The sequence below is a fragment of the Capricornis sumatraensis genome, chromosome 13, assembly GCF_032405125.1.
Source record: "Capricornis sumatraensis isolate serow.1 chromosome 13, serow.2, whole genome shotgun sequence".
Taxonomy (NCBI): Eukaryota; Metazoa; Chordata; class Mammalia; order Artiodactyla; family Bovidae; genus Capricornis; species Capricornis sumatraensis.
The window spans coordinates 73,082,270-73,102,739 of NC_091081.1; the positions used below are offsets into that span (position 1 = coordinate 73,082,270).

The 20,470-nt window shown below is 42.4% G+C and overlaps 1 protein-coding gene across 3 annotated transcripts in view; it reads left to right on the forward strand.

Moving 5' to 3' along the window:
- Nucleotides 1-20,470, forward strand: part of SASH1 (SAM and SH3 domain containing 1) — a 193,914-nt gene that overhangs the window by 136,208 nt on the left and 37,236 nt on the right. For 2 of the 3 annotated variants that reach the window (XM_068985547.1, XM_068985548.1), the window contains exons 1-2: nucleotides 14,736-14,747; nucleotides 19,763-19,895. In XM_068985547.1, the coding sequence (XP_068841648.1) occupies nucleotides 14,736-14,747; nucleotides 19,763-19,895 (145 nt within the window). Of the gene's footprint in view, nucleotides 1-14,735; nucleotides 14,748-19,762; nucleotides 19,896-20,470 lie in introns of those variants that run through there. The other variant, XM_068985545.1, reaches the window with a different exon arrangement.

A 20,470-nucleotide genomic window follows, 5' to 3' on the forward strand; every position in this document is an offset into this window, starting at 1 on the left:
TCCAACCGCCTTGGGTTCAGGGCTTTGATTATCTTTTGTGCAAGGGCCAGAGCTTATACTGAGATGTAAATAGCTCACTGGCCCTAGTCAGGAATGCCCAGGCTGTGAAAGTTTCAGAGATCATAAGGTCTTTGTCACCAGACCTCAATGCCTATATTGATGCCTGTCGTGCTTTAAGATTTCATTTGCGTTGATTCATAGGTTCCCCCACCCCCAGAACTGGCAGTCGATAATTGCATGTTGTTTCACAATAAAGCCATATGTACATTCTTGGTTTCCAAGAGTATAAAGTACTAAAGATAGTTACCAGGGGAAGTGAAAAATAGCTTTCTCTTTGCCAGAGGGGAATCTGTTCTCTGCTGTTATTCATTAATAACAAACTTCTGTTGTGAGTGTCAGAGTTTTTAGAAAGAGTTTCTGGTTGAGAACTTAACGGGATCCCTTGTTAAACATCTGAACGTGTATTTTAGTATTTTTCATTTTATTTTAGTAACTTGTGTTTTCCTTTACCTCCTGCAGGAGGAAGGTTGTAAGAGTTCTCATTTTAAGCTTTCAGCTTTCTGCTTTGAGGTTCAGTTTGCCTTCTGATTAAGAAAATGTTTAAAGGGATTTGTGCTCTCTGTCTTTCTGGGATTTCAAGTTTTTTACTCAAGGCATACATTTTAGTAAATCATAGTGTTTGTTTTTACAAAATTGGTAGCTAAGAGTTGGTGTTCTGTGCCTGAAATTCTTGCAGTGAAATCTCTTTTCAAAAAAATTTCTAATTGTCAATTATTTGATTATGATGCTATTCATCTTATTTTAAAAAATACAATGTATACAGAAATATTAAAGCACCAGCAAGGAAAATAAAGCACAGAGCTCTTAGAGTCCATTGCAAGCATCTATTTTAGTCCTGTTTAATTGTTTTACTTCATATAAACTGTGTTCCGGAAAAACTTGGAATTATCTTTTTGAAGTTGGAGTTCCTTATGAGGATGAAGCAATTCTGGTGAAATGTTTTGTGAAGTGAGTTATTTTATAAAGCAAGTCATCGTTTCATAATTGATAACATTTTACATTTGGGGGAATTTAGAGTTGGGAAATATTTGTGCAAGGAGAGAGCTATGTTATCGCTGTGGTGTGATAATAATACTTTACGTCCGTCTGTGCATCTCCGCGTAGCCTTTCATTCCATTTCTGAGTATAGCTTTGCCCGGAACCTGGGGAGCCATGTGGCTGAACTGTGTCCAGATTTCGGGTAACGGAGACACAACATCAAGTGGTCATTTCTTTCACTTTTTACAAAGCACTATTTTAAGTGTTTCCTTGATTAACGACTTTCAAGGTCACAACTAAAATATCCCCATAGTGTTGGCCTGATACAAAATTGTTAAATCTTTTGGGGGCTTTCTAAAATTATAAACCATAAACTTCGCTCTCACCCCTAGATGGCTTTTACTGAGATTTTTCAGCGTCATTTCACCTGCCTCAATGACAGCCATTGTCTTCCAGCCAGAACATTCAGGTCTGTTGTTATGCATGAAGAGGTAGCTAGCTTTAGTCTAGTCTAGAACTTTCTAAAAAATAATGTACTGAAAGCCAGGAGAACATTCCACAAAGTTAACTTTTTTAGTGGTTCTTAGGGGCAAATGCCTTAATTTCTATTATGGTCAAAGAAGAGGGCCACTTAATACGGAATGCAGTTTAATCACTTAATACAGAATGCAGTCAGAGGACAGAGGTCATGCTCTTGGGGTGTCTCTCCATGGGCAGAATGATGCTTCTGCTTGTCCAAGAGGCTTCTATAAATCCAAGGTGCTCCTTTTAGACTCTAAGACTCTGGGTGGAACCAGATTTTTTAAAAGAGGGCTAAATAGCAAAATTTTTAAGTATAACTGATAAAATGAAAATGGTTCTTATTTTGAATATGTTTCTTGTATGAGAGTGAACTTCTAGACGAAGTCCACAAGTTAAAATTTATCAGGAACTTTAGTTTTCTTTTTATATTGCAACGGTATCAAAAGAAAATAGAAACTAGTGTTAATAGATTTGTTGTTTGGGGAAATCTGATTCCCAAACAAGACCTTTTTTTAATGTCAATACATGATGAGTTTATAGGATTGTCTCCTACCTATAGATAGTACCAGTGTTTTTAAAGAATACGATTTTCATATTTTTGCTAACTTTGAGTAAATATTTATTGAAAGCATAAACTGAAGATTCAAACAGACCTAGTTTTAGAGTTGACATTATAGGTCCAGTAAACATACCTTTATGAAAACGTTTGACCTTCTTTCTACTGTCATTTTGCTCTTAAGTTATGGTGGTTCAGTTGGTAAAGAATCTGTCTGCAATGCAGGAGACCCTGGTTCAGTCCCTGGGTTGGGAAGATCCCCTGGAGAAGGAAATGGCAACCCGCTCCAGTATTTTTGCCTGGGAAATCTCATGGACAGAGGAGCCTGGCAGGCTACAGTCTATGGGGTCACAAGAGTTGGACACAATTTAGTGACTAAACCTACCTACCTTGAAATAATAAATTCCAAGCATAAAAATAACTTACATTTCTAAATGTTAGTTGTTATTGTTTGCTTTTAGTGGTATTAATATTTTTTCTTTTAGTCTCTTTTCCTAGAGGATTTGTTTTTTCATAACTTTATGGATTTTAGCTTGAAAGGATTCTAATTGGCAGTTAAGTTTTGATTTGTGGCTAGAAAATGGTTCTGCTTATTGTAACTTTGACGCTTATACTTGCTAGGCTTAAATACAGGATGGTTGGATGTCCACTTTGGATCTTTATTTCTTGAACAGAAGAGCTTTACTCAACTTGTTTGACTTCTGATTTGACCAGGAGAAAGAAGAAAAGTTTGATCTAGCCTTAATTTGCCAGAGGGCTTTTGTACCCTGTAGCCTTGGGACAGCATGTTTATGCCATGCTGTGTTACACTGTGCCCGCCCCCCACAAAAATATTAACACTTTTCTAAATCTTGCTAAATAGCTTTTATTGGTTCTGGTCTTTTAATGCATACTTGAGGTCTTGAGATAACTATTCAGACTTTTATGGATACCTTCTATAAATTTCCTTTCTATTTGGCTGGGTGGGAAGAAGAAATATTCCTCAGTTTTAACAGAAGTGATTTTGCAACTGAAATGATAGTACAATAGAGACATATTAAAATTCTCTTTAGAAGAGCAGAAGTAATGATTCTGTAGACCTGTAGTTTATGGTGAGACCAGAGATAAAATCAGTCTGTTGAGATGACATGTAACAAAGTCTGTGAGAAACGTGAGCTTTGTTCTCATTGGACGTAAGCTGACCAAGAACCACGGCTTAGATGACTTCTTGTCATTTATTCCACACCACCCTCTATCCCCAGCCTTCTCCCTGGGAGAAGGGCCAAAGTTTGAGCCATGTGTTTGCTGTGAGCCTTTAAGATCATCATCTTTAAACAGAGTTAGGCAGGAAGGAGGCTCTGGCCTGGGGAAGGCCAGGCATTTGCCCAGCGTGGGCAGGCGAGGGGGCTGGTTAAACTCACAGACGTGAGTCAGACTTTGGGTTCAGATCCCAGCTCTGCCACCTATTAGCTCTGCAAGTTTTTTCATCTCTTTGTGCCTCCAAACCCGAGCCAAGTATATCTACCCGACACGGGTGTCTCAAGTATTAAATGGCACCAAATAAACACCCAGTGAATGCCAGCTTCTATGACTTTGTGTGACGATCTTCTGCCTTTCCATTTGCTGGCATTCTTGAAATGCTTGAGTTCCCGTAAAAGTTTATTTTTGTACGTGCCATTAACATGGTAGCAGTGCTTATGCTTTTGCATATTATGGCAGATGGCTAGAGTTTTCAGAACAAGCATAATGTAAATAATGTGTGTTTACTTGGTTATGCCTTTACCCAACGTACAATCAGTTTATTTTCTGTTTCAGAAGGCATAAGTGTACGTGGGCTGAGTAGCGGGTCTGGTATGATTTCAGTAACACACGTGACCTTAGGATTAGTGTCTGGGAAAAATGATACTTAACTGTTTTGAGATTATCTACGACTGTATCATGACAGTGAGATGGGCTGACTGAGCATGTGGCTGTGTGCTCATCATCCTGTTGTGTTGGGGGCTGCTCTTATTGCAGGCCCAGAAATCATTGGGAATTCGGCTCGTTGCATCTGGCAAACTAGGGCTTCCCTGGTGGCTCAGTGATAAAGAATCTGGCTACTAATACATGAGATGTGGGTTTGATCCTGGGTTGGGAAGATCCCTTGGAGAAGGACATGGCAACCCACTCTAGCATTCTTGCCTGGGAAATCCCATGGACAGAGAAGCCAGGTGGGCTGCAGTCCTGGGGGTCACAGAAGAGTCACACAGGACTGAGCGACTAAATGACAACACTCTGGCAAATGAACCAGGAACATCTCTATCTTCACTGGTCTGTACGGTCACAGGGAGCTGAGGGTGCTGCCAGCAGACCCTCCTCAACACATCAGAGACCGCACGAACAAGAACAATGACAAGAGATCCAGACACAACGTAATCTGGGGATTATGTAACCTATTGTTAGCATTTAAAAAATTTAAGACTTTGGAGGCACATTCTGGTCTGTTTTTTCTTTTCTTTTTTAAGATTTTCCTTTCATCCTCAGCTTCATCTTTATTTACTTTTTTTCTTTTTTTCAATTTAAAAAAATGTTGGCTGCATTGTGCAGCTTATGAGATCTTAGTTGCCTGACCAGGGAATGAACCTGGGCCCTTGGCAGTGAGAGCAGAGTCGTAACCACTGGACTGCCAGGGAATTCCTTGTTACTTCTTTTATTAGGTTGAGCCATGTGAACTGGAAATGTCAGCTTTTGACCTATAAAAATGGCAATTTCATCTGTCCAACCTAATGCATAAATACCAGACAAGATATACAACATTTTCCCTGCTAGCTGATTATATCTAAATACAGATACTTGTGATATAATATGGGTTAAAGATTGGCATTTAGATTTGCAATGCCAGTTTCTTATTTTGCTTTTGGGATGAACCTCAAGGAGATTGGGGTAAGAGGATTTTCATTACATGCTTAATGATATTGTTTCATTGCATGTTAATTCCTCATTAAATCTTCTGCTCTGATGCCAAATCTTATGATAATGGGTGGCTTGGTGAGAGACCCAAATGCTATCATGGTTCATGAGTCAGATTCAGACTGAGGGTCACTTCCAGCGTAAGCCAGCTTACTAAAGTCACAGGCTGCCCATCACTTGTTCAGAGTTCATTTGAACTATAAGTTAACAGTTACCCATTATATCAAAGCTCTTAGAACTATAGTCAGTCACCAAGGGGATTCATTTGGAAAGCAGTATTTTAACACAACCAAATTCTAATTCAAATCCCAATCACAAAATGATTTCTATAGAAATATCCCTTTATCCTCTTCTCTGCCCCTGTTTCTCTTTGTACTACACTTTCTGTCATACCTTGTTGACTGTACTATTACTAGTATAATTCTAATAGCATTGCATAATTAGTTCCTACAAGGACACTTCTTGCCCTGTGCTTTTGACCCAGATGAGAGAATGTAGATGAAAGAATGCCATCTTGAACATTCTTTCACTCACTCTTTGTGCAAACATTATTGAATACCTATGACAGGCTAGTCCCTATCCACAGGGGTTTATATTTGAGAAGAAGAGACAGAAGTGGACAGCATGATTGAGGGCTTAATTGGAATATTTCTACTGAGCGTGTGACGTGCACACAGAAAGTCCATTAGTCCTCAGTGAGGGGAGTGTAGAAAGCCCAGAAAAGATGATTGAAACTAAGCAGTAGCTCACCAGGAGAAGCAAGAGAACTGTGTCAGGTAGAGGGAGCAGCAAGGCCAGTGGGCTTAGGTGAGTGAGTGAAAGTCACTCGGTCATGTCTGACCCTTTGCGACCCCATGGACTGTAGCCTACCAAGCTCCTCTGTCCATGGAATTCTCCAGGCTAGAATTACTGGAGTGGATATCTCTTCCCTTCTCCAAGGGATCTTCCCAACCCAGGGATTAAACCAGGGTCTCCTGCATTGCAGGTGAATTCTCTACCAGCTGAGCTACCAGGGAAGCCCTGGGCTTAGGTAAATAGGTAGGTAAATCTTCACACTTGGATCATATCAGAAAATGGATTAAAATAATTTGACTTGATTGTTTAGTTGTTAAGTCGTATCCAACTCTTTTGCAACCTTGCAGGCTGAGGCGTGCCAGGCTTGTCTTTCCATGGGATTTCCCAGGCAAGAATACTGGAAATGGTTGCTATTTCCTTCTCCAGGGGATCTTCCCAACCCAGGGATCAAACCCTCATCTCTTGCATTGGCAGGTGGATTCTTTACCATGAGACACCTCTAAAATAATATACATTTTCCTCACTATCGATATTTTTACTTCCACTGTATTGATTCTATTCTTTGCTCATTCTCATTAATATTTACAGATTGGTTCTGTGGTAGGTTGTTTGGTCTGCATTTCCTTATGATTGCAATTTTTAAAAATTGAAGTGTAGTTAATTTACAACACTATGGTAGTTTTAGATGTACAACGAAGTAATTGCATTTTACTCATGTATTCCTCTTCAGATTGTTTTCCACTATAGGTTATTACAAGATCTTGCAATATAGATTACAATATAGTTGCCTATGCTATATAGTAGGTCCTTGTGGTTTATCTGTTTTATACATACTAGTGTGTATATGTCAATCTCAAATTCTTAATTTATTTCCTCACCTCTTTCTCCTTTGGTAACAATAAGTTTGTTTTCTATGTTTATGAGTCGATTTCTGTTTTATAAATAAGTTCATTTGTATCTTTTTTAGATTCTACATATAAGTGATACCATACGATATTTGTCTTTTTTCTGATTTACTTCGCTCAGTATGATAATCTCTACACCCATGTGTGTTGCTGCAAATGGCATTATTTCATTCTTTTTATGACTGCGTAGTATTCCATTGTGTGTGTGTGTGTGTGTGTGTGTGTGCACATGTACGTACACACATACATATATGCCATCTCTTTATCTGTTCCTCTGTCAATGGACATTTAGGTTGCTTCCATATATGATTGCAGTTTTAAAATTCATATCATTATGTTTTTCATCTTGTCTTTGAGGCCTCATTTAATTGAATTCATATTCTTCTTAAACTATTTATGAAGAGAAGCGACTGTTGAGGATTTCTTCTTGTTCCTTGAGTTTTGTTTTCTTCTGATAGAGAGATGCGATCAAAGATAAAAGCACTGTGTTGGTCCATGCCTTTTCTGTCTCTCTCTTTCCCCACCCGTTACAGTTTGGGTAGTTTCATGCATTTCTTTTCATTTTGATCATGCTTGGGTAGTTCAGGTCACATGTTCTATTTGTTCTGATATAATGAGGACCACTTTCTGACCCATTTGCCATACTGTCAGATGATGCAGTGTTTTTCTTTCTTTATTTTGTGATCCATTCATGTTGGTTGTTGCTATGTGTGTGCGTGCCAAGTCACTCAGTCATGTCCGACTCCGTGACAGTATGGACTGTAGCCCGCCAGGCTTCTCTGTCCGTGGGATTCTCCGGGCAGGAATATTGGAGTGGATTGCCACCTCCTTCTCCAGGGAATCTTCCTGCCCCAGGGATCGAACCCTTATCTCCTGTATCTTCTCACTGGCAGGCGGGTTCTTTACCACTAGAGCCACCTGGGAAGCCCCTGTTGTTGCTGTAGCCTAATGTAAGAGCCCGAGGAGGGGGAAAACCAAACTGAGGTGGAATGTGGTCCTCACTGGGATACGTGGGCTCAGACCTCCCCCTGCTAAGAGTTTGCTAAACGTTCTGCATCACTGTTCACGTTGCTTGCTTAAGGTTGGGGGAATGGGTCTGCCAGAGTCAGCCTGCTTTTAATTCATTCCTCCCATCCCTGGTGAATTTCTAGAGGCTTCATTCCAGTCAAGACCAGCTTTACACTTAACTTTACATCTTTTCACTCATTCCTCTCCTGAAGCAGTTTCTGCTGCTCCTAGAGCAGAAGATAGAGAAGGCCACATACTTCTTCCTTTTCTGTGTCTTCAGAAATTTGTTTCTTAGCTTGATCATATGGTTCTGAAGTTTAATATATTAGGTTATATATCTTTGGATGCTCTTGGTGTAGTATTTTTGCCAGTTTTTAGTAATTGTGTTTTTTAGGGCACTGTTGCTCATTTTGTTACTTGTTGTGGGAAGGATATTCTGTGATTTAGCTTTCAGCAGTCATCATGACCTGATTGTTTTGCCAGTTAGATGACCACAAACAACCTTTCTAGCTCTAACTGATTCATTTTCTAAGGATTCAGCCAAGATTTCTTCAGTTTGGAAGTAAATTTACTTATTGTTTATTCAACAAACGTAAGGAGAAGTGTGTTAAGGTCATAGATCATGACTCTGGGAGGCACTGTTGGCCCACCTGCCTCCATCTTCAACAGATGCCCATGCTGATTGGTGCCCTAAGTTTGGGTCAGAGGAAAGAACTTGGTGTCTGTACCTTCCCTCCGTTGCCATGCAAGCTCCATCAGTTCTCTGTATTTTTACATCGTCATGTGCCTAGGCAAGGTTGTTTAGCAGCCCTGTCCAAGAAGTCATCATGCCTGATCCATGAATCAGTTTGTCTCAGATGCCATAAAAGCAATGTGACTTTGCAAACACCACCCAATCCCTTGGGAGACTTACCGCTTCTGGGATGAAAACTTCCATCAGCTCTAGAAACTAGAGCCTCAAATGCCTATGTAATTGCCCTAGTTGGCAGTCTTGCTCGGAATCATCCTTTTTCCATGGCACAGGCTGTGTGAGAATTGAAGGCACTTGGGAATGAGTGGGTTTGGTGTTTGGCTTTAGTCTTCAGTGTGCCTGAGACCATGGGTGTGTTTTGGGTAACACTCCCCCATTCTTTACAGAGAGATCTATAGAACTGTTGCCTATTTTTCCATAACTTTTTCATCTCAACTTCCCTATTTTGTACGACCAGCAGGGGTCTCTGACCTGTGGGCAGGGTGAGATAATCTCAAGCAGTCAAATCTTCCAAAGATTTACAGAATGAAGGGGAAGTCGGTTCCTTTTCCATCACTTAACATCTCTCTTCCCCCAACTCCTTTCACAAGAAGGAAAGGCATTTTCTCTGCTCCATGGAAACTTGCAGAATCATGATGGGTGAGCTTACTTGTTACTGAAATCTCCCTAGACTTGGCTGTAAGATTCCTGAGGTCTTATATTTTCTTCCTTCCTTACAGTAAAAGTAGCAGCATTATTTGGGGGTAACTAAAAGCAATTTAGAGTTTGTGAATTTTAAGCAAAAGAAGAGAGTTTATTGGGGATTGTAGTATCCCTTCATTGTTCCTTTGGCTTTATAGTTCGTTTTTCAATAGTTTCTTTCAATGAATTAAGTGCTGACAAGCCTTTGCCTCTAGGGGATGGTAACATTACCTCAAATTCTCACATACTTTATACAAATACGAGTATCATGTAATTATCTTCTCCTCCTCTGCCTCCTTCTCCTCCGCCTTCAAATCTGGCGACAACTAGTTAATTTTGAAGCTGCCAGAGAGATTATTTCAGTGTTACACTGCACCTCTGGGAGAAGAATGGAATTTCATCTTTTTTTCCATATGCTGACTAAAATCTCTTCATTTCAGAGGACAATGATGTCACCAGCTAATGAACAAAATATTTCTTGCTAAATAGATGAGTCCTCCCCTGACTCCTTTGTGAAATAAGGGGGGAAAAAAACCCCACAATGTGTTTCATATTTTATATAGTTACTCTGACAACTCATAAACACTTTTGAAAGTAATTCTAACTTCTTCAAAAAGTGAAACGAATTTTTGTGTAAACATAAAGAATAGCACATTAACTGGATGGCTGTGACCAGAAGGCCCCCGCCATGGCCGGACGGTGATGACTGGTAATGCTGATATGAAAGCCCCAGCCAGAGCCAGTATACTGCCCCTAAGGTAGGGAGTGACCTCAAATGCATCACTCCTTGGACCAGTGGAGGGAGATCAGGCATGCTGGAGGGATTATGAAAGCAAGCTTGGAGAAGAGGAGAGCTGTGAAGCTGTGGTTGATCGGTGTCACATGCTGTTCATAAAGGGAGCAGCATCAGCTGAGCTCTTCTTTGACTGTCCAGATGGGCAGGCATGTGAGGTCAGTGGGAGCCATGTAAACAGCAGACTTTTAGGCTCATACAGGAACTTGGAAATGTCCCCAAGGCCTTGGCGAGTGCCTGTTCCCTCACTGAAGCATGTCTCAGTTTCCCCAACCAGAAGTGAGTTCACCCATTTCTGAACCCCTGTTTCTCTTGGGACCTTCCTACCCCAGACTTCTAAAGTATAACCTTTGTAAGTCCAGGTCAAGCCAGCTTACTCATGTACTTTTGATTCTTTTCCCTTCCTAATGCTTTGAATCAGTACATCCATTCATTGATTCCAATCAGGAAATATCTATGTATTATAAATGGAAAAGAATATTGTGATGTTCAATGTTGGCAGTTGTGTGCAGAAATAGGTATTCTTTTTATACTCCTTGTGAGAATGTAAAACAATAAAATGTTTCTTATGAGCAAATTAATATGTATCAAAAGATTTAGCAATATGCCCATTCTTCACCCATCAATTCAACAATCTAATCACTTATTCTAAAAAAACGATGTACTAGACACATTGAAAATTTTATGACACAGTGTTCATCAGAGTATTTTTATAATGCTGAAAAATTAGAAACATACAAATGTTCCAGTGACTGAGAGCATTATTTAAGTAAATTATAGTACGTATCTATGACTGAATACCATTGAATCATTAATGCAGTGCTGTATTTTATTTGCTAAGTATTTGTGGATGTCGGCAGACGTTCAAAACATATTAATTTTTAAAAACAGGTTATAAAACAGTTTGAGCAGTATACATGGAGAACCCCAGTGTTTCTCCGAAGGAAACCTTGAGCACAACAATGCCTCTCAAAGAGGGTCACAGTTATCAGTGGGCACTTTGTTTCTGTTTACACCTGTGTTCATGTGAGGGAGGCTTTGGGGACCTTGATAGTGACTGTGACTGTGGGGGCTGGAGTCGCTAACGATCACAAGGTCATTCTTTTTGTTTGTTTATTTTTTAAAAAGTAACAGAGGTGTATTGTGTGTGTGCATATGCGCATGCACATGAAGAAATAAGCCAAAATGTTACTGATATTTCTGATCAGGAAATTATAAGCATTTTCTTTTTTCCTCTATCTATATCTTCCAAACTTTCTAATGAAAAATAGATCGTGTGTTAACAGGGTAAACAGTAAATGTTGCTGAAATACAGACAGAGAAATGGAAATGACAGTGCTCTTTGTCTTCTTGAAGTTTAGTGAAGGGCTAATAATAGTGTGATAACATACTGAGCTCAGTCCCAAGATACTCTGTTGGCTGCTGTGCAACCACCTGGCATAAGGAAGATGAGGTGGAAGGCCAGGAAGGCTTTCCAGAAGAGGTGACACATGAACTGAATCGTGAAGGATGAGCAGGAGCTAGGGAAGTAGATGGGGCAGGCAGAGATCATCCCAGAAAGGAACCTGCAAGTGCAGAGGTGTGCAGGCACATGAGAGATGGGGTGTCTGAGGTGCTGTGAGGAAGTCGGAGGATAAGAACCAGGTGCTGTGAGTGGCTGTTCCCACATAGTATCCACATAGCTGAGCACAGCATACACAGAAGCTGGAGATGAGAGCTCTGACCGTGCCGGCCTACATTTCACAATATGGCCTTTGAACTTTGCTCTGGGGACCTAAAGAGTATTCCCTTAGGGTGGGAGTCAGATGCTCAAATCTGTCCTCTGCAAATTTGCACACCTCTTGTGTGCTGCGTGAGTTCAAGTCCACTACCCAGCGAGCAAGACCAGCGATGCTCCTCCTTCGTGAAGTGGATCTGCCCTGTTTCCTTCTTGCTTCCACCAAGAAACTTCCCAAGGGTGGCCTGCCTCAGCCTAGTTTTTCAAATATCCTGAGATTTCCTCTAGTACAGAGCAAGGGCTAGGAGCTACGGGGCTGGAGAGTCTCAACTTCTTCAAACTGTGCATCTGCCAAAGGCCCACCATGTGCACCCTGCATACGTGGCTTTCCATATGAAGTGTCTCCATAAATACTTGACTTCTCTTGTTGCCATTAAAAAGGGTGAGTAAGGAGTAGGAGACCACTGTGAGGACAAATAGGAGATAGGTCCTATCTATCAGCTGCCTCCCAGAACCTGGCTCATCAATGCCTGGCACCTGCGGTCTTACACGGTAGAGGCTTTGCAACCTAACGGGCTCCCCTCCCAGTCAAGGTCTCCCTTCATCTTCTCAGGAACCCCAGGAGGCTTGCCACTGCCTATTTTACAAATGATAGTTCACAAGTGGCTTAAAGGGGACCGCACCCTGTGTCTGTGGGACTCCTGTTTTCTGGCTCCGAGTGCCACTCAGAATCATCTGTGCATCTCAACACGCTGCTCAGACTCAGCCTCAAACGTTGTCCATCATCACTTGCTTTCATGTGTTTTCCTTGCCTTTGCTTATCTACACGGGCACCTAAAACAGCAGTTTGTAAGAATTAAAATAGGTCTTGTTTGAATTCCGATCAGCAATAGAGAGACTGCAGCTGTAATAAGGACTAATTACCGAGCTCCAGTGGTCAGTTGTATGCAGTTATGTACACCATTTGTAAAAACAGCAGCTCTTTAAGACAAATGTTATTAGACCAAATGTATGTGGAGGTACACCAAACCCCATAGAAGTGGAGGGATTTGCTGGAGGACTTGGAAATTAATCCCAGGCTGTTCTAGCTCCAATGTCGAGGAGTATTTCCCCACCATCTTTGGGGCGTACACATTTTCTTAGTTTTCATGAAATGACAGAGAAATTCAAGTGAGATGTCTACTGACAGCCTTAAGGAATTCTAAGCACGATAATGCATGTGGTGTGGTTGTCAGCCTTGGGTGAAGAAAGCCCGGGTAGAGTTATGGTGGTGCAGGAGGGAAGCCATGAAGCATCCCAGTCGTCCGCTGCCATTTACCATCTGGGAGACCAGGTCATGCGTGCAGATCCTTAGCCCAGAGCCTGGGAATTGCAAGTGTTTGATAAATCCAGGTGTTTGAAGTCTGACATTGGGAAAGCACCTGTCACCATTTGTGGTACACGTGGGGCTTTCCAGATGGTGGTGGGAAGGGGGCATACGTGAAACCAAAGAGGGCATCAGGGAAACGGCTTTGTGAAATTGGGAAGAGGTAGCCTAGGGAAGAAAGTTCCATAAATGATGAGAGGAGACACTTTTGGAGGGCAGAAAAATTCAGGGAAAGGGAGTTTCTTGAAGAGTACACGTGTGTGTGCTAAGTTGCTTCAGTCATGTCTGACTGTTTGTGGCACTATGGACTGTAGCCCACCAGGCTTCTCTGACCATAGGATTCTCCAGGCAAGCATCCTGGAGTGGGTTGCCATACCCTCCTCCAGGGGATCTTCTTCACCCAGGGATCGAACCCGAGTCTCTTATGTCTCCTGCATTGGCAGACAGGTTCTTTACCACTAGCGCCACCTGGGAAATCCTCATGCAGAGTGAGAGAAGCCCAAGGCGTCCAAGGAAGGAGAACAGGAAAGGTGCCCAGGAAAAGGAGCTCTGATGGTCATTGGTACCCCCCTGGGATCTCTGCTATGTGATGACCCTAAAAGAGTGGGGGGCGGCCCTTGAATAGTGTAAATAACGATCTGCACGGTGGGAGAGGCACCGAGGAGTGAGCAGCTCAAACTGCAGTGGGAATACATGACTTCCCCAACTGAGTGAATTTAGCCCTGAAAATAGACATGGCCTGCAACCCATGTCTTGGATTCTTTGTAGGGGTTTTCAGTCCTGCCTTTTGAAATGATGTTCTGTTGAAGTAGCAGCATGTGATGTCGCTCCCTAGACAGCCCTGAGAAAATTAAATGACCATCTTTTGACAGAATCCCCATGCTCAAATTTTAGAATCCAAGAGAACTCAGCTGCTCTGAAACAACTGATCATTGAAACAGGTAAGACAGTTTTAGAAGCATCAGTGAAGGAGAAACGTCCTACATTTATTCTAGTGGCTAAACCGGAAAGAATAAAAAGCAGGGAGAGAGGCAGAAAGTGACAACTTTAGGAGAAAAACCACAATCATAAGTTTTAATTCAGGAGTTTCAAAAATAGCCTTTGGAAGGTGTCTATTTTCAATTGCAACGACTCCCTTCAGGGGGTGTTGAGAAGACTTATCTGCAAAAGAGATCTTTTTTTCAGTTCAGTCACTTTTGAGGGTGAGTCCTTGTCCCGGACTTGCTCAGATTCTCGCGTTCTTTTTTTTTTCTTTCTCTGGAATTCCATAGACAGTAATTAAGGAACTGGAGGCCAGCGGGAGGTCAGGGAGCCTTCGTCAGTGAAAACAGGGATTGTTTGCCACGTACAACACTCCCTTTTTTCCTTGTGGTGAATAGATTTGCTTAGAGCTGATGACTTATGCCTTTCTTACGAGTTATGCAGTGAGCGAGGAACTGGGAGATCAGGCAGCAGGCAGCAAGCGGCTAATTGAAACCAGTGCCTTCACTTTCTTCGGATCGTAAGCTGTCCCGCGGAGCCTGCCCGATCATGTAACTCCCAGGGAGCATGGTCCGGGAGAGCCTCACCATCACTTTGCGATTACGGAGGGGTCGAGCGGGAGTGAAGACGCGCTCTGAGAGGGGAGGGGGTGGGGGTCCCGGACACGCTCAGCATCACCCCCGAGGCCTGCTCAATGCCGAAGCCGGTAAGTTTGCTGGACTCACTTCATGCCGAGGGGTGGGGGACCTGTACTTCTGTCACTTCAAGTAAAAGCTTTTCTCATTATTCCTGACTATGGTGCTTCCCACTTTCCTGATCAAGTTCCTCTTGATTCTTCCTTCTAGTCCCTTACTTCCTTCCCTACCTTGTAACCCAGAGCATTCCTTCCCAGCTTGCTCATTCAAGACTAAGGCACAGCTTTTAGGCGGAGAGGAGTGATTATTATTGAGAATAAAGCAGGATACGAGGGGTTGGGTGTACATGGGTTGGGAGCTTAGTTGCCACTCGCGGGGGCTTTTCACGCGGAAGACTTGGCTTCGGGCAGTGTTGCAAACGGCTTTTCTCCTAAAGAAGATCGGTTTCCTTCTCCTAACATGAAGGTTTAGTACCAGTGGCATCGTGTGAATTTCACAGGCGAATACCTTGCCAATTTCAGAATACTTTTCAGGAGTGCATAAATGTAATGTTCCCTGCGTGGCTCCGGGGGAGATACGTTGACTTAGTCGGGACATGTTTGGAGCTGGGGAAGCAAGCTGAGTGAGTGTGTTTCTGCAGAAGGCGCAGTTGTAATCCTGTGCTCAGCAAGGTCTCCGGCAGTCCCCCAAAGGGTTGTAGTTGCTCCGTGCAAGTTCAGATTAGTCTTTATTACAAGAGGTTCCTGCTTTGCCTGCAGGACTCTGCCACGCAGCTTTTGGAAAGCATTTGTTCTAGTGCATCACCGTTTGCGAGAACTGTTCGTTACAAGGTCAGGGGCAAGTGAAGCATCTGTTACGACCTGCAGTGACAGGCTTCAGTTTGATCAGTAAGGCCATGCTTTCAGTTTGCTCCAGCACACGCATTTTTGTATTTACAGATGCTATTAATTGTGTTCCCTTTTTTTCTGATTATCCTTAATGTAGCTGTGTTATAAAAAGTTCTCTGCGCTGGCTCCGTGTCTTTCCCATTAGAACATTGCACATGTGTCAAGGACGCACATATTCCAGAAGAAGCTGAGAAAGAGGGAGGCTCCACCCTCTGTTGCAAGCCAAACGGGCCCCATAGTCTCCTCATTCAGCACCCTGGCGGGAGAATGGTGTACTCTCTCTTTAAAGCAGCTATAGTTTTGTGCCTTGGCTTGGTCAATTTGTTATGGTTTAAAACTGTGGAGCCAGCTGTCTGCAATCTGATGTAATGTTGCCATGGAAACCAGAAATGAAACACTTAAGCATTCACCACAGAATTACTACATATAGCATTAGCCAAAGTAATTAAAAGTTGAGCCATATGGGCTTTCTGGTGGAAAAATCTGCAAGACGGAGGTTGGAAATCAAATGTTTCTATTTACAATATTGTAAATCCACTTTTCCACATCCTCTGGTGGGATAAATCTATTGCCTTTTCTACTAAAGGTTTAGAGGTGAAGGGTTGTATACAGATGATTGAGTTTCCACCTTCTAATTTAGAATCTGGTCAAATTAAGGTTTATTTTAGTACTCTGACCTGGGCCAAGACAGGGAGGGTAGGCGATACCATCTTGTGTTTGAATGTGTATAAACATATACTGTTATTTTTTTTTCTCTTTAGTTTATTTAAAGCCTGGTTTTATAATAGCATTGAGTCTATTTCCTGGAATCAGTCATTCATTTTATATTCAATGCAGATTTCCTTCATTTTCTACAAAGTTCTTCTAAGTATGAGGATTTCCTTTATATACACATATCTGTTTCTTAATTTTAAAAAACTTAAAAGAGATTCTCACACCCCCATCTCACACGTACATTTCTGGGGGTGTATATTCTGAATAAAAAGACAAGTCTCTTTTTTCCAACATTTCAGAAGTGGCACGTGCGTATTTAAAAGGAGAAACATGAAATGAGGAATTTAAGCTTTACTGCCTAGTTTAAAAGAAAAATGCATGCCGTTTACAGAGTCTTTATGTTGAAACAGCTGGAGAGGATTTTTTTAAGGCAAATATTTCACAACTCTTCTTCCTCTGGACCCAGGAGGAAGTGAGAAGTCAACACCTCTCTCAATAAAAAGCATCCTTGGGATATACTGTTTACCTCCAGTGACTTCTGGGCTCACAAAGAGAAGATTTTCTATTTTAAAAATGATAATAATAAGATATACATATATTTCTTGAATGACTGATTTTATCCTACATTTCTCTTCATATAAATAGTGCTGTGTCATCTATCTTGTCTAGTATCCCCAAACATGCTACTGCAAAGAACGTTATTGGTTGCCATGATTTGTGATTTGTCAGTGGCAAATGCCTCCAAACTTTTAATTTTTTTCAAGAAAAATAAAAATAATAATTCAAAATTCTGAAGAGTTCTTTCTCAAAAAATAGATGGAACATGTGAAAGTAATGAAATAAGTACCCGGAATATGTTCTTTTTCACCCCAGTGAATTTGAGAAGAGGAAAGTAGAGCTGGTGGGGACGGGGAGGTGTCATTGCCTTTAAATCTGTTGTCCTGGTTTAACTATTTTGATTTCTTCCTGAAAATTTCCTTCCGTTAGTGTGTTTCCTACAGGTGATTTGTATCTTTATGACACAAGATTTTTGTATTGTCCCTTTCCAGATCCTCTTTCTCTTTTTACTCCCCTTCCCACCCCTACACACACCCATGCACACTGCCACCAGCAACCCCAAGCTAGGTATGAGTGATACTCATTCTACGATGTAACTTCCTGAATCTTGCTTATGAACAACCTGTGCTTATTTCGGGGCTTCCCAGGTGGTGCTAGTGGTAAAGAACCTGTCTGCCAATGCAGGAGATGTAAGAGACGTTGGTTCGATCCCTGGGTTGGGAAGATCCCCTGGAGGAGGGCATGGCAACCCACTCCAGTATCCTTGCCTGAAGAATCCCTTGGACAGAGGAGCCTGGCAGGCTACAGTCCATATCCCATGGATAGAGGAGCCTGGCAGACTACAGTCCATAGGGTCGCAAGAGTTGGACATGACTGAAGCAACTTAGCATGCACACACACACATATGCTTATTTCATTTCCACGTGACTCCAGAATTTTTAATGTGAGGGTTATAGACAGTCTAGATTTGTAGGTACAGAAACTTTCCGTGGTCAAATGTTGACTCTTCTTCTATTAGAAGTACTTGGTTTTTGAGAGACATCATCAAGGAGGCAGAATGTTTTTCAGTGTTTATGTGTAATTCCATGCACTGTGGTTTTGTTCAGGTGATGATTACCCAGAATGAGGGGTTAACCAAGTTCTCATTCCTCTGGTTGACCAGTCTGACTGTCCCATCATACACCAGCAAGTCATGCAAGAAAAAGTAAAGTTCCAATCAGACAAATATATAGTAGAAGCTGTATTTATTATTTTAATGTGTTACCTTTTAAGTTTTAGACCAAATGCATTAAGCATGATGGCCAGCATGCAATGTATCCTCCTTCCACGATTATCTGGGGGCCTAATTTTTGCTCTTCATTACCAGCAGTTAACTTTAATTCTGAAATGTGTATGCAATATTTTACCTAGGACCTTTTTTTTTAAGAGAGAAATTGGATGTAGGTACTGATATACTTCACAGAAGGAAAGTCTGAGAAATACCCCTCTCCTGATGACTTGCCGTTTCATGGGTTATAATAATTATTCTTTAAGGAGTGAATGGTTTACTTATAGTCTTGCAGGGAGAAAGTACAATGGCTCCAATGCTGGGAACCCCAGGGCCACGACAGAGGCCAGGAAGTGGGTCGTATATCCCTGACAGAGGGCCAGAGTGCTTACAGAAATATTTGTGGACTCACAGCAGACACTATTTTTCTGCCTAAGTAATTACTAGAATCCCTACCTCATTTCCTCTTGAACTGTTCTCTGCTCACTCTTGCTTCCCAATTTAGCTTCTATAAAATTGGGATTCATGAGAGCATTTCTTCGAAGTGGGGAGGTCTCCGTATTAGACTCGGGTTCGGAGACGTGGTTTGGTTTTGGTAGGAGGCATGTCTCTCCCGGCTCTGTCATCGAGCTAGGTTGGAGGGAACCGAGGGAAGGTTGTTGGCAGGATGCGTGGGGTGAGCTGGAGCGGCTCAGAGTGGCCTGGGCTGTGCTGAGCCTGTGCACTTCCGCCCGGCTCTGTGCCCCCAAGGATGCCGGCGCACCCGGCTCGGGCAGCACGTCCATTGACTTGGAGCCTTCTTTTGCTTTTTCCACATTTTGAGCAGATAAAACAGAGGAAGCTGCCTGTTGAATGTTGGAGCTGACTTGGAAACGAAAGCCTCATTTTGTTCACAAGGAAAGGATTGTTTTTCGCTTGGGTCATTGCTGCAGAGACTTTTTTTTCCCCCGTCTCTGTAATGTTTGATACTTGAGGGAAAACAGCTGGGCTGAGCATTCTTGAATCACTGCAGAACTGAAATGGGATGCTGGGGAATATGGACTGGACTGTATGGCTGAAAAGGTCAGCTTTTTCCCTTGTCCCTCGTGGAGGAATGCAGGCTCTTTCCCTAGGCTCTCCTTGGGAACTCTTGGAAGGAGCTGCGAGAGGCGGAAGGAGGGATGGGAGACAGTCCCCACAAATGGGACCGAGGATGGCTTTTTGCATTTCTTCCGTTTTCCTGCCCTGCTGTTTTTGATTTTCGGGGAGGACTGGAACAAGTCAACAGAATCTGGGTTTGGAGAAGTAGTCGATGACCACGTTAAACAGCAAGCCCTGATGGGCCAGGCAGAGGAGAGGCTGGCCCAAAGCACAGCAGTGTAACTGGAATTACAGGGCCTGCCTAGGGGAGCAGCCTGCCGGAGCTCTCTCTAAGAGAACCGGGAATTCATTGAGACAAATGCACCCCAGGCCAGGCCATTGGTGTGTGTGGGGGTGCCTAGGACCTAATTATTCACCAAATTAGACCTTAAGATGATGGTACGTGTCTTTCTATGAACCTGTTGGGCGGCTTTGTTGGTGCCCCAAGTTCAGCTGCAGAGCTGCCAGAGTTAAGACTGGCAGTGAGGCAGAGCTCCGCCCAGCAATTATCTGATTAACTTTTCCTTTGTTTCTTTGCCAGTCAAGAGAACAGTCGGAGGATGAGACCGAGGAGTCGGTGAAGTTTAAGAGGTTACACAAGCTGGTAAACTCCACTCGCAGAGTGAGAAAGAAACTCATCAGGGTGGAAGAAATGAAAAAGCCCAGCACAGAAGGTAACAAAGCAAACTCTGCCCTACTTATTCCAAAGCAAGTCATCTGGGGTCCGTCTCTCAGTAGAAAATATGAAAGTGGAAAAATGGGTTCTGGCCGAGGCTGGCAGAGGGGGAGTTTGGGATTGCATGTGAGGAAGGCAGCACTGAGTACCTTCTGGAATGTAGGATCCTGGCCTCCAGCATTCCGGAGGCTTAGTTATTTTAATATTACAAAGATGGGGCGTGGCTAGTGTATGGCAATGAAATCTTCTCAAGATGTGGTCCAGCTTTCATTTGGACCGTATACCATTTTATATAAACTTTTATTTTAGAACATCTGAGTGTGAGCCTCAGCTCCTAAAGGACTATGGTTCTCACCCAGTGAATTTAGTCCAAATTTAGTATATCTCCACCTCAAACATCTAACAAACAAGGCACTTAATGTCGTTTCAGATCTCTGAGGGATGATTTCTTCTTCCTGTTAACGATCTCAAGTCTCAGTTCCAAAGAGGCTTTAGGGACCTCCCATTCTAAGTGCTTTAAGAGCCAGGTTCCTGGCCAAGCCACTCATCAGATGAAGCCATAATGTCAAAAGG